The sequence below is a fragment of the Buteo buteo genome, chromosome 4, assembly GCF_964188355.1.
Source record: "Buteo buteo chromosome 4, bButBut1.hap1.1, whole genome shotgun sequence".
NCBI lineage: Eukaryota > Metazoa > Chordata > Aves > Accipitriformes > Accipitridae > Buteo > Buteo buteo.
This window is the reverse complement of record NC_134174.1, coordinates 8,470,065-8,485,088: the sequence shown is the minus strand read 5'-3', so window position 1 is coordinate 8,485,088 and position 15,024 is coordinate 8,470,065. Positions and strand designations below refer to the sequence as shown.

Sequence of the window (15,024 nt, the reverse complement as noted above, 5' to 3'; positions counted from 1 at the left end):
GTACACAAATAGGGTGAAGAAATCATCAAAAGACACTAAAGCCAACCTTTCTTTTGGAAGTCTCAATACACACATCAGCATGCAGTTCCTGGTAACTCCTCTCCAGGAATTAAACTCTGCGGGTTCAGTGCAAACTCTTCTGCTTTTTTAACTATTTACCTAAAAGAATCTGTGCTTCAAAAAGCCAACAATGGGGCTTTTTCTGCAAAGACAGTGCATTGCTCATGCATAGAGGAAAAAATCTAGAAAAATTACTTGTAAAACTTGGTTATCTCTCAGGGTAACAATATGCATTAAGAAAACATCCAGATGGAAATGCCATGGCAAAATGTAGCTTTGAGCCTCAGTCCAGGTGAGAAACCTAATGCCATCAATAGGACTTACCTACCCGACTTGAGTTAGGAACGTACATTAGCAGGGATACTCTTAAGATGAACAGAAATAAACATCTGCTTGAGTGCTTTGCTAAATCACAGCCTTTTAGTAGCAACTCTCAAACTGTGCCATGCACACCACTGCTGGCTAAACATCTTTGCTACCTGACAGCCTTGCATTAATTCCTCAGCTCCACGGTGTTCCTCAGAGCAGCCTCTGCTGCTATGTGCTCATCCCCTCCTCAGAGTGGTCTAGTGGGAAAGCCTTTCCTTTTCTTTTCAGAAAAGACATAAAAACTTTCCTAGGGATACAAAAGAGACTCAGGAAAAATTGAGTTGAGAGTTCTGCAGGCCATAGACAAAAAAGTGCACCTATAAAGTTCATGACTTTGAAATATACTTCTTGCACATCTTGCTGTTCACATCAGAGGTGGCTCCAGACACAGAGTTATATTATGTTTTTCTCCATCAGACATCCTTAATTGCTAGGTAATACATGACAGGCCAAGGGCCAAATCTATAGCATATCAAGAAATTCTTAGATTACCTGGATTTCATCCCACTAAGAATCGACTTTTTTGGTACTTAGGTTAGAGAGAGCAACCTTCCATATGTGACTTATATGTTGACAAGCAGCTTCATGGGAGCTACCCGACTGTTCAAAAGAGAGGGGAGAAGGGAAATTGTTAGTCAAAATGAGGGATGAGATCAGCATATACCATTTGAGTGAGCAATCTCAAGGACAGAGGAATGAAAGGGGAGATTTTATGAATACCTTGTTTGAACATCGTCTCAAAATAGTACTTTTCTACAGCTCAGGATACTCAACAGCATCTGCTACCTTATGTCAGTATATCTATGTGCATATGTCTGATCTAAATGACATGATTAAACATCAGCAGCCATTAATAGCTAGACCTCACTGTTTCTTCCAAGGTGAATACCCAAAGAAGCAATGTCTGAATGACATCAAAAATGAAAAAAAAATTAGTACATTGTGGTGGGTTGGCCCTGGCTGGACACCAGGTGCCCACCAAAGCTGCTCTATCGCTCCCCCTCCTCAGCTGAACAGGGGAGACAAAACATAATGAAAGGCTCGTGAGTTGACATAAGGACAGGGAGAGATCACTCACCAATTACCATCATGGGCAAAACAGACTCAACCTGGGGAAAATAAATTTTATTACCAATCAAACCAGAGTAGGATAATGAGAAATAAAACCAAATCTCAAAACACCTTCCCCCAACCCCTCCCTTCTTCCTGGGCTCAACTTCACTCCCAAATTCTCTCTCTCCTCCCCTCCAGTAGCGCAGGGGGACAGGGAATGGTGTTTGGGGTCAGTTCATCACACGTTGTCTCTGCTGCTCCTTCCTCCTCAGGGGCAGGACTCCTCACTCTTTCCCTGCTCCATCATGGGTCCCTTCCCCAGGCTGCAGTCCTTCAGGCAGAGACTGCTCCAGCGTGGGTCCCCTGCAGGGTCACAAGTCCTGCCAGCAAACCTGCTCCAGCGTGGGCTCCTCTCTCCACGGGGCCACTGGTCCTGCCAGGATCCTGCTCCAGCATTGGCTTCCCACGGGGTCACAGCCTCCTTCGGGCATCCCCCTGCTCCGGTGTGGGGTCCTCTGTTCCCAGGCTGCAGGTGGAGATCTGCTCCCCCGTGGACCTCCCTGGGCTGCAGGGGGACAGCCTGCCTCACCATGGTCTTCCCCACGGGCTGCAGGGGAATCTCTGCTCCGGTGCCTGGAGCACCTCCTCCTCCTTCTGCACTGACCTGGGGGTCTGCAGGGTTGGTTCTCTCACATGTTCTCACTCTTCTCTCTGGCCAAACTTGCGATTGTGCAGTTTTTCTGCCCTTCTTAAATCTGTTCTCCCAGAGGCACTACCACTGTCACTGATGGGCTCGGCCTTGGCCAGTGGCGGGTCCGTCTTGGAGCCGGCTGGCGTTGGCTCTGTCGGACATGGAGGAACCTTCTAGGAGCTTCTCACAGGAGCCACCCCTGTAGCTCCCCCCACTACCAAAGCCTTGCCGTGCAAACCCAATACATATGTCAAGGTTGATGAAGACAAGATCATTTTCAACCCATGAGAAAAAATGAGAATGGATACATGCCTAGTCCTCACCATATTCCCCCTCTTCAGCTGAAACAAAGAAATCCAAATCATTTCAAAGCCCATTAATGAGACCAGAAAATAATCCTCAGTGAATGTCAAATAAAACAGGAAAAAAACTCCCCGATGATTTGTTAGGATTCACATTTGCTTCAAGAGGCCATAACTCTGGACTTATTTAAGCCCTATGAAAAACAGTTCTTTAATGCATTCATATATGAAGACAATGACACTGTTGTGATAATAAAATTTTTTTATTACATAACAAACTATTTTGAGATAACATAAATAAATGTGACTGTGTAATAAATAGCACCATTCTTATGGGAGTTTTTGTATGTACATTCACATCCACATGTGCAATAATGTAAACATTAAAGAAACTACTAAAACTTATCATTGCTATTTTCAAGTCTTCACCAGTCAAATTTCAAAATCCTAAGCAGGATTCTCCAGAAGAACCAATTCTTTAGCACAAAGACTACACAGAATTTGCCTGAATACAAATCTAGTTGACAATGAACAGATGTAAACTTTATGTCAGAAGGCTGTAACACAAGCCCACAGATTTTGCCAGATGTATAACATTCATTTGATATTAACCATCTACACAGATATGTATGTGCATACACTGTATGTTATAAAATTTGCAGATGCCCACTGACTTCAAGGGAGTTAGGAGCAGACCCACTTCTCACCTGCCTGGGATACCCAATCTTACCAAAGGCTGAGAGAACATCAAACTCAAACCCTTCTATTTCAGTTTTCTGTTACAAAAACAGAATGTTAAAACTCCTGCAGATCACTTAAATTGCCTTAAAGTGTTGTAAAACCTACAAGCCTTAAAAAGGTCATTTGCCCTAATTGTGTCTAAAGTGCCCTGCAATTAGCAGGAAGATCCATATCCCCTCCTGTGGTATCCTAGGAGCAGATTATACGAGTTAGAATAAACTCAACAAACACAGTTCAGTAGCAATAAATCAGGACAAATTTTGCTCTCAGGCCCCAGTAAAGCCCACTGTAATTAAGGATAGTCTATTTTCTGAAGTCAGTGGAGCTTCTCACATGCTTACCATTTGGCACACACTTACACGCCTCGCCTCAAAACTGAAGCACATTTCTGAGTTCAAAGAAGTTGCTCACGCCTTAGTGGCACCACTGATTATAACTGACATTTGGGTGCTGACTATAACAGTGACCCTACCAGCACTTTTTCCCCTCGAACATGGCAAATTCAACTCCTTTTGAAGTTGCTCTATTATTCTCACCATAGTTTCTTTATTATGCACCTAGCACAGATATTTATGAGATAAGGTGCAAACTGTTCTTGTTTAGAGTAGCAAAAAATAACTCATATTCTGTGGAAGAAGAGAATTAATATTAAAAAAGAATTTGAGGTCAAAATGTGAACCCTTTAAGCCCTTTTTGGTCCTAAACTCTGCTGAGACATGCACCTGGGCACAGCAAGGGCACAGTCTCAACCAGATATTTCGGTTGTACTTGGGTGAAGGGAGATGAAGAAGAGAGGAAGGAAAGGAGACATGGGAGGAAGGAAGGTTCCAAATTCAGACTTTTAATTTGAGCATAAAACAGGCAGCATATGGTCAGGCTGGCAGAAAAGCCTGACCGTGGCCACCAAAACAGACTGCAGCGTCGTGTCAGCGGGAGCACGATGCCAAGTCCTGCTCCCACTGCCAGGCCCCAAAAGGTCCCCGTTAGACACTGCATACAGCCCCCCCACCAAAGCAAAGGGTTTTCAGAGGTACCAGCCATAATGGAACGCAGGCAAGGGCTTCGCTCCAGCTCCCATTGACTGCCATAAATATTTTTCATTTTAAAAGCCAAGCAACTTCCCTGATGGCAGTGATCCTTATCAGCTAAATTCCCTTCCTGCTATCAGACTTATGAGGAGATCAGAGTGAGATCTGTGGTAATTAAAAATGAACGAGACCAAATTAGTTAAGTACATTCCCGACTGTCAAGAAGTAATGGAGAGATTCAGAGGTCTGGATTTCACGGAGGGAGGCTCTCAGTCCACCGCCCCTCCAGCGCAACGCTCCATGCCCCCATGTATGTACCCTACCTCCAAAACGGTACTGGGAAGATGCCTGGAGGGGACATCTTAAATGGGAAGCAGAGGAGAGCCACACAGAGTAGCTTTAGGCATAATAAATATTGCCTTTTTTCCTAGCCAAGACCTTTGCTGCGCTTTTAATGTGTGTCTTTGCAGGATCCCTTGCAACCGTGAAGTGGTGGCATCAGAAACATGACTCACCCCTGAACAAACACCAGCCTGAGAGAGGTGGCTGCACAGTCTGGTGTGGCCGTGCCATGGTCTGTCCAGAGGCAGCCCGGCCCCACAGGGTGAGCACTGAGGTACCACACCACGCCGAATGGCAAAATGCAGGCTGACACCCTGATGTGAGGTCTGAAAGTGGCAATAGCTGCAGCCCCACAGGGCAGGGAGACCAGAAAAAAATAGGGGAGTGGAATACAGAAAGAGGCACGTCCCAGTGCATTGCAAGCGAGCTACCGTGCTGCAGAGCCGCTCCTGTACGTCCCCTCCCGTGCCCGGGGTCACTGCGTAGCAGGACCTCCTACAGCACCACAAACATCTGCCGTGTGGGGTTCCTTCTTTCTTCCCACCTCCCACCTGGATGGGAGAGATGTGGAGGGGAGGGCAGCGGGAGGGGAAGCTGGGTCATCACGCTGCTCCGTGCTCACGGCAAGATAAAGGCAAAAAACCCTTCTTCTAATAACCAGGTCATAAAGCAGTTAAAATACTACAATCCTTTCTACTCTGATCCCCATGACTATTTCTCAGAGGACTCTGTCTTTTTGCAGATAAACTTTGCTGATTAACTTTTTGAAGACACAAAAAAAAGGGCTGAATCCTGACATGTTTTGGAGACGACAGCCATTTCAGGGAATGCTGGCAGTTACTCTCAGCAGGTCACAGTCAGCTGTGCTTTGCAGGTCGGCATGCACTTCAAAATGCAGCAGAGCGCAGAGATACCCAACTGTTGTGGTTTAACCTGGCAGGTAGCTAAACACCACATAGCCGTTCACTTATTCCCCCGCAGTGAGATGGGGGAGAGAAGCAGAAAAAAGGTAAAACTTGTGGGTTGAGATAAAGCCAGTTTAATAGGACAGAAAAGGAAGGGAAAATAATAATAACGATAAAAGAATATACAAAACAAGTGATGCACAGTGCAATTGCTCACCACTCGCTGACCGATGCCCAGTTAGTTCCCGAGCAGCGATGCATCCCCGACCAACTCCCCCCAGTTTATATACGGGACATGACATCCCATGGTATGGAATACCCCTTTGGCCAGTTTGGGTCAGCTGCCCTGGCTGTGTCCCCTCCCAACTTCTTGTGCACCCCCAGCCTCCCTGCTGGCTGGGCAGTATGAGAAGCTGAAAAGTCCTTGACTGTGCAAGCACTGCCCAGTAACAACTAAAACATCAGTGTGTTATCAACATTATTCTCATCCTAAATCCAAAACACAGCACTATGCGAGTTACTAGGAAGAAAAATAACTCTATGCCAGCCAAAACCAGGACACCAACCTAATTTTAAACGGGTTCATTCAAATGAAAAGCAGTAAAACACAACATCCTGAAAATGAGCACATCTCAAGACGCCAACCGAGCGCTGGTGCCACAGTTAGATTGCTCCAGATATGTGAAGCACCTGAGCTAATACATTTTTAGCAATCTCAAGTGTCTTTCCACTCCACTGGAGACCACAGTCTAGACGTATTTACAGAGATGATTGGAGACATTTAACATATTGTTATACCATCTTTCGAATTCCTAGTTCAGGCACAATTTAAAGAGAATGACTGCTGAACATTTGGAAGCGGGAGAAGTTGGCGCATTATTCTCAGGATCCAAAATTAATGACAGCCTGCTAGTCACTTCTGTTTTCAGGGAGCAGTAAAGATCAACAGCCGATATTCTCAAGCGGCAGGCATTTCTGAATAGATGAAAACAACTGCAAATGGTACATCGTGAAGTCAGCTGCGGTGCTAGATGTGTTCCCAAAAAAAACACTTTCTCACCCAGACTCCTTCATATCCATTGTGTCCTAACTGCCACCAAGGACCACTGAGGGCTCTGCCAACCTCAAGGAGACAAAAATGCCCGAAGAGCTCATGCTGCTATACAACTGCAACTCTTTTTTAAGAGCAGAGACATAGTTGGCTCAGCTGTATATCTGAAGATAACAGATCTCCAAAGCTGGAAATCATCCCACTTGGGGTAACTGAACTGTGGTCCCCAGTTCTGCAGGCTGAAGGACTGAAAGAGATACCTAAGGGAGTTCAGGACTCTACCAAATGTCAAGATGAGCCCCAGTGTCAGTATGCTCTGGCATAGGGTAGGATCTACAAGATGTAGGAGAACCTGAATAAATTAGTAGAATGTCCAGAAAGGCTCATCTCAAAGGATATGGCATAGTTATGGTATTTCTTGGTAGGCTCGCGATAAAATAACACTAGGCCTATGAGAAAAGGAAGGCATCTCAAGGAGCCATTAATTACTTGGTGAGATGCATGCACAACCCCTGGCCAAGTCTCACTCTGCACACGATCCACTGAGAATGTGAGTTGTAGCAGCCCCAAATACAGAACCTTTCATTTTCCTCCAGCTCCAGAAATTTGTGCTTTTAGTATAACACATCCTTGGTAATACAACTCATCATCAACAACAGACCCCCATCTGCAAACTCTAAAGAGCTGGAGGGCACAGAATTTCCAAAAGCTGCCTCTCCCAGTATATCCCACCCATTGAAGAATGGACTGTCAGCCAAACTCTATGCTGGTTCAAATATTTTGCAGTAAAAACCACCACATCAGCCAAGCCAAATGGGAAGGGTGTGCCCTACACATTCCTGAAGTGATTGACTGCTGTTGACAGATTCATGTTTTCAGCCTGAAAGATTGGTTGTTCTTAAAGCAAAAGGTGAAAGACTAAGAGATGAGAAACCTAAAATGACTTTTACCGTCAGAATATAGCCAGACATCTCCTGAAGCCAGACAATCTACTACAGACACACAAAAAAGACAGAACTACATTAACACCGCTGCACTCCCAAAAGCCCAGAGAGATGATATCTGAAAGGTTCAGTAAAAAAAGTCAAATATCCAATTGCTTCTCAAACCAGCTGAATTGCCATGGGACTTAACAGCAACACTACAAGGAGGAGAGGCATCTACTGAGATGAGTTTTCCAGTGTATTTAACAGAATCCTGTACTTTGGTGTATAATATCACAGCCAATCCACTAGGCAAAGTTTTCCCCTTGTTTAGCAGGGGGGCAAGATATGGAGAAGCCAGAGATTCATCTGTTGTTATAAACCAGTTGAATTTTCACCGGAACTGATTTAAGACCAGAAAGACACACAAATAAAAGGCGGTGAAGAGGGAAGTGCACCATTTGTTGAAATCTGTAGCAGAAAGTCGAGGAGAGTGTAAAGTTGCTGGACCTTGAACCATTTGTCACAAGATTTAAGAAGAAATAGTGTATATCAGAAAAAAATTAGTTATACCTGTGTACTCCAGAGTACACCAAAAGTGGCTGTGCAGCAGGAGGGATAACACCATCTGCTCCTTTATAGTGCAGACAGCAAAAAGTAACAGGCTCGAAGTATAACAAGGGAGATTCAACAGCAGAAAAAGCTGTAACAGGAGGGGAAATGAAAGGAACAAAATAGACGAGCAAATATCTGGAGAGCTTGTGGGCTCTTCATCACCAGAGGTCCCTGAAAACAGTCCAGCCAAACAATAGCCATGAATGACAAATTCATTGCTACTATAGCTATTTGGGCTGGGGGATGAATTATGGGATCACCTGAGGTGCTTCCCAGCTCTGTATTTCTGTAATTGAAAAACACATTCTAAGGATATACAGAGATTCCACATTTAAAACCTCGGAAACCAAACCCAACTACCAAGAATGACACAGGCAACTTATCAAATGATGCCTGCAAGCCACAAGAAATCTTCCAGTGGTCAACACTGCTACAGAAAACATTTATGTGCCTCACACTGGAACATATGTAGTAAAGAAATGAACAATAAACCTTTACAGGAGGAGAGTCAGAAGTGAGTAAATCTCATCTCTCCTACAGTAGAACTGAAAGGATGTTGCCATTGTTCATCTGGTTTGTCAGATACAATAATTTATACCCTCTGGTACAAATTACGGAGAAAGTAAAGCACTGCTAGGATCTTTTGTGAAGAGACTTTCTAAAGCAAGGAAGTGTGATGAGAAACAGCATTCAGCCTGGGAAACTACAAAACAGCGAGTGAAGAGTTCAAATGTGTTTGCAGAGCAGCAGTTTGCTTACGTCCCCAGACGCAAAGAAGTGTTTTAGCATTAAAAAAAATGCAGTACCAAGTGATATGAGAACCCTCTAAGTTGTTAAAAATAAATACATAAATAAATAAAATGCAAAAGCTTCATCATGAAAATAACTCAGGCAAATAAGACATTTACCATTACTTATGCATTCAGCTTATTAATTAGCTAAATAATGCAGGTAATGAGAATGCAGACACTATGCAAATATAATTTGGCCACTCCTGGCCACCCTTTTGGCCAATACAGCTACAAACAAATGGGAGAGCTGCAGTACTTAAGAGTATGGCAGCTCAAGACAAGCAACCACACCTCTTCAAGACAGTAGTAGATGTGTCTTGTCCGTGAATTAGCATACAAGGGTACTTGTAGCACACATTGAGCTGTACAACTACGCTGTAAAGACAATCCCTACTCCATAGCTCCAAGAGACAAGACGGTTTGGAGGGGAAGGACTAACTCAGGGACACTCAGGACATCAGTGACAGAGCTAAGAAGCCATACAAGGGTAGATAGCAGAAACAGCTAGTAACGGTCTGTAAAATGAAAAGTGCTGACATACTGCATTCCTTCCCTTTCACTGGGTCAGGTAGTCCAGAGCACTCCACCGACGGATTCGGGACAGCCACCCTCCATCTGGAGCCACTGCTGTCGCACTCTGTGTACTCGAAGTGGTAATCTGTCTGCAAGCAATTACAAAGAGTTTCAGTTTCATCATAACATTTGCATATTAAGCTCATTAATCAAGACTGGGATTAGCAAACTCAGTTATAATTAAACCAGAAAGGAAGTACCTGGCGTAGAACATACTGTGCAGCACTCTCACTGCTTTGATGATCACCATGTATCATCACAGAGCAAGCGCAAACAAAGCACATCGAACGCTGTGCAGCACAAAAGCGAAGGCAGAGGGTGGGATATGTAAAAACACTTGAGAGACGGGACACTGATTCCACTAGAATTTTTTTCCCAGTCTCTTAGAGCAGGATTGCTCCCAAACTTCTCACCGTCATGGTATCCGATCTACAGCAGTCAATCAAGCTTCCTCTTTGGTCAATGGAGCAAGCCATACCCAGAGCACAAGTCATCCCATGTTAGGTTGGATGTCTAAGATAGATGAGATGAATCACCCTCTGCAAGCGCCTTTCCTTCTTCATAGATTTCAGAGGATGCCCTTCTCCTACTGTTACCATAGCTCTCCAGAGATATTCAGATATTAATAAAGTTGTACCTAAACATCATCAAAGCCTTTGCTATTTTGCATCCAAGTGCAAATAATATTTTGATTTCTCTGGAATTAATGTTTTCATGGTTCAATAAACGTCTTTGTGGCTCAACCTATGGTTTAGAAACCTAACTAACAGCACAGTGGAAAGGAAAACTATTTGTCTCAAAAATAAATCAAGGCATAAAAAGATACTGTCAAACCCAGAGCCACACATGAAATATAATATACCACAGTCTCCAGTCTACAAATATACTCAATTAAAATTTGCACTTTCCCACTTTCATCTCATTATACAATCTTCAAGGAACAGAAAAAAACCAGTCCTTAATCATCTTGGTATGAAATCTGCCTATAAGGCAACCGGAATACATAAGTAACATATCTGTAATAGATTCATCTCATAGTTCATATCACATAAGAAAAAAAACGATCTATTAAATTAAATATGCAAGACTGGAGTGAAGCAAAGAAAAGGATATTGAAATACTCTGAATCTGACCCATGTTCAGATGTCTTCTCTATTTCATATGAGGTCAAAAAAATTATAGGGAGCAGTTTGGTGTCAACAACGCAGGTTGCTCCCATAGCCAACTTCTCAAAATGCACTTCAGGGATGTCTAGTCAGCATGAAATCCCTCTGCAGCCAGAGGGGGTCTCAGAAGTGGTGCAGCTGCGAGGGACACCCCACACAGTACAGAAACATCCCCTCTAATGGCTGTCTGGCTGTCAGCTATCACCGGAGATTCAAAACTCAGGACAGTAACTAATTTATAAAGAAAAAAGGATTTTTGCTCTCCTTCCAAGCTCAGGCAGAAGAATAATGTCTCCATCTCTCCTTTTCCATCCCTCCATGGAAATCTCTCCAGCTTTAACCAGTCAGATGAGGTTTTACCTAGAAACAACCACTGAGGGCCCAGCTGTATCCCTCTTTTATAACCAGAATATATCTGCACTGCATCACAGGCATGTCAGCAGCTCACAACTTCGGCTGCACCGCTGGCCAGCTTTAAATTAACCAGCTTGATTACTTATAGTGGGTGAATACAACTGCATGGAGCTCTGGTTCAGCTAAACGACCCAGCATCTCAAGCTGGTTCAGCAGCCACGGTGACACTGTCCTCAGCGCCCAGTGCAGCTCAGGTCCATCCCTACGAGCTGGAAGCACACCTGGAATGCAGCACCGACACCTTCAGAGCACATGTGATGTATGCAGGCACTGGAAATCGCCCATTAACACTGGCTTACTGGGCTCAGCGCTTCTAATCTGCCTCAGCAATTTGAACTTCCAAATATAGAAGGCTGACAGAGGAGGCTCCTCGGCACCGTGGGACACAACACTTTTGCTTCTCACTGAAAAATGCCATTGCATGATGTTGGGATTTCTTCTCCTCCCTGACAGAGAAATTGCTTAACCCACCACTTCTCTGAAATGAATTTCATGGCAAATCCATTGCCAGAGGTTATCTGTTGCCAGCTATTACTCTGTTTTTGCCTTCAATGTTTTTTCCCCACTGTCATCCAGATATATAGTATCTTTAAATTTGGCCATGGGCCTGTTTTAATTTTAACTGTAATTCTGACTCTGTTTTATTACTTTTCTGGGTTTGGCCTTAATGTTCTAAACATGTCCCTCCCCCAGTTCAGCTGTTATTTCCTACAGCATTTCCTGTTTTATTGCTCGTAATTCCTAGACTTTGGCAAAACCAGTTTGAATTTCATACCCACAGAGTAGGTTTCCATAGGAAAGTGTCTCTCAGGAAAAAATTAACAACATCCCATATAGGGTTAAACTTTAAAAAAAAGCAATTTTCTAAATGGAAAATTGATGCTGTTCCAAGAAGCCGCTCAGAATCAATGTGTGGTCCTCAGCATGACATTTCAAATGAAAGGTTAATAGTAACCCGAAAAATGCCGCCAAAAATAGGCAAGTGCGTTTGTTTTACCCTGTGCTGAATTTTGCTTTATCGTTCTTGGAGAATTAGTGAAACCACATCTGCACCACCATGTAAAGCTGTTGCAAGAAAGTCTCTGACGTACGTAGGCTCTCTTTGAAGGACACCACGTACAAAGAAGATGCCCTTGTGAATGCACATGACATCAAAGAGATGGTGCGCTGGTCACAGCTCTGCCAGGGGGAGAAAAAAAATGACAGAATTTGTCCAGCGTCCTATGTTCAGAAAGCATCGATACGGGATCGATGGTGTGGGCTTGCCACCCTCACACGCATCCTGTGCAAAACTCCAGCAGACGTCTCCTGGCTCCCTGCGGGCACCTGCACCTCCTGCCCTTCAGCCCTCCTCCAGCTCCCAGCCCACCAGGAGCAACACCTCAACGAAGCATGTCCCCCCCAGTGTGTCCCCCAACTCCTCTGGCCCTCTTCTCATACAGTCCTTGGCCTGACTTTAAGTGGCACTGAGCGCTCCTCCTCCTCGCCCAGGTCCCCAGACCCAGTGCATGTAGCGTTAGATGTCTCCAGTGCAGAGCTCTACAGCTGAGCTAGTCATCCCATGGTCCTTTACAACAGTTGACAGACACAGGCATTTCCAGGGCACAGCTCCTCTCGTCTTAAAGTAAATGCCTATTTCAGGGCATTTCTGAAACTCTAGAAGTCTTGGTTTCCTCTCCATTGACTGGAGAGCTTTCTCTCAGATGGCCCACTGTAGAACTGAGCTTTCTCCATCACAAAGAGCGACACCCAGTTCAATGCCTTTCCTATTTTTCTGCACCAATCTTTTCATTCCCTCCTTTCACCTACCTGGGAGATGCCCTGTAGCCCCTCACACTTAAATAGAACCGAAGGGCAGAGAGAGCACAAGCCCTTCGAACCAATTCCCAATGCACTGAACACTTGAACTGGGCAGAAAACAATGGACGAAGCCCAGGAGCAATAAACATTTACCATATCTATTATGAAATATAATAGCAAGAGTCTCTTGCATTTTAACAGCTTGCTCTGCTCATGTTGTTTTCCAACCACAGACATCACTGAGCCAAAAAAAAAAGAAAAAAAGCTTCTACCCTACCTGCCACAATATTACTAAACGATAACTCTCAAGAGGTCTGTCACTTATTCCTTCCCTGAACTTGCACTGCTTGTTCCACTGATACTTTTGCTTAACCCGATTAACTGCACACAATGCTATTAAAAGATATTGCTTGCCAAAAGGAGCATCCATAATCTTTACAGACCCATGTGCTATCTCTATTTACATGTGCAACAAGGATTAGCTGTGTAATTATTTAAAAAAAAAAAAGACCCACACAAAAATAAAAGCCTCTTTAAGGAAAGAATGAATACAGGAGGAGCTAATAAGGGAGTCCAACCCCACTGAGCACTCTTGTGATGCCCCCAGACTAATCACGCTGAAAAGGAGACGTTTTCACTTCTCTGGTACAAGACGCGATAGCCCAGACGACAGCAGATGTAGAAACACGGCAGTCTCTCTGCGTGGCTGTTTCCCCATGTCTGGCCTCTGTAGCATTAGCACACTCAGAGACTACACTTTCAACACTTTGCAACTACTCCAGTGCTTTCAAGGGCTTCCTATCGGTCACTTCTCCTAATTCCGGCTGTGAGAGATGCAAGTTCCCATTTCTTATTTGTTTGGGGCTTCTAGCCCATCCTCCTCTTTTACTGCACTTATTATTTCTAATTATATCCTCTGGCATCAATAAATATCCCTGCTTCCCCTCTGTGCTCCTGTCATCCCTGGCCCACGAGTGAGCAGCGGACCTGTCCGTCAGCAGGGCTCTGTCACATCGCTCATTCAGACCTAATGCCCAGCTCCACACTTCTGAACGTGAACACGTTCCTCTTTAATCTCCTCTGGAAGAACTTACATTAGTGCTTTTCAGCTGAAAACTTGAGCCAGGCTTTCAATTATTTCCATCCATATACCCCAAATTCCTAAAGACATTTATGTGTGTTCTGTCACACTTCTCTTTCCGGACTTTCCAATTCATTTGCGGCTTTTTTGGCAGTGAGAAACCCAGCCTTAATTGCATTACTTAGAACTCCACAAGGCAGCTGCGTATATTCAGACTTTCTGAAAATCAGGCTATTTGCATCTTGAGCCTAATTCAAGCACCAGGTTTCAGCCACCAGAAGCTGAGGTTGAAACACTGCCAGAGCCATCTGCAAATTAAAGATGAACTGAGGAGGTTTACTGAATGAAAGCCAAAATTCAGCAAAAATATATTATCAATATTTGCGAGGAATCAGAATAAATGATGTTTTAGGTATGGTTTTATATAACCTGTTTAAACATAACTCCCAGGATTCTAACCCAAATGTGTTAAAATAAATGTCTAGTTCCAGGCCAGTGAGCGGAGTGACCTGCAGTGGACAGATCTCTGCAGAACGATGGGGTAAGATCAGAGAGCCGTGAGCAGCTCCGTCAGCAGTAGGAGGACAGAGACCACCCTTACCAATGCTTAGAAACAAACAGCTGATAGAAGAGTCTTTGGAAGAATATTGTGCCCCGGTGGAAATGAGAAAGGTGCTGAGCTTTCATACCAACCAGGTCAAAGGACTTCCTTGGCCTCTGGTCGACGTACTGCAGCATGGGATGATGCTCAGCAGAGAGAGGAGGTGCTTCCAGCACGTCTCAGATGTTCAGAGCAGGGCACGTGAGCTGTATTTGTTTCTCCTCCCGGAGCTGCAGGAGCGAGCTAGCCTAGTTTGTACGCACACATTTCCACAGAAATGCCTGAGGTCAGGTGGGACAAGTCCTTCCCTTTGTACCTTCACCCAGCTGTGACATGCTGGGCTGCCATTTCAATTTTGAATGTATTGGTGCAGCTCCTAGTCCAAGAGGCACCCACCTCTTAGCTGAGCTTCCCAGAGATGCTTATCATAGAAATAATATGTTATTACTGTGGCAGAGTTTTAAAGTAAGAGATAGCAGGGCTAGAAGGGCACTTCAGAAGCCATTTAGTCGCATCTT

At 44.3% G+C, this 15,024-nt stretch overlaps 1 protein-coding gene across 1 annotated transcript in view; it reads right to left on the bottom strand.

Annotated features, from left to right (window-relative positions):
- The window catches only part of ELAPOR2 (endosome-lysosome associated apoptosis and autophagy regulator family member 2), a 101,883-nt gene that overhangs the window by 43,231 nt on the left and 43,628 nt on the right, over positions 1-15,024 (bottom strand). The window contains exon 2 of the mRNA XM_075026779.1: positions 9,413-9,533. Within this exon, the coding sequence (XP_074882880.1) occupies positions 9,413-9,533 (121 nt within the window). The remainder of the gene's footprint in view (positions 1-9,412; positions 9,534-15,024) is intronic.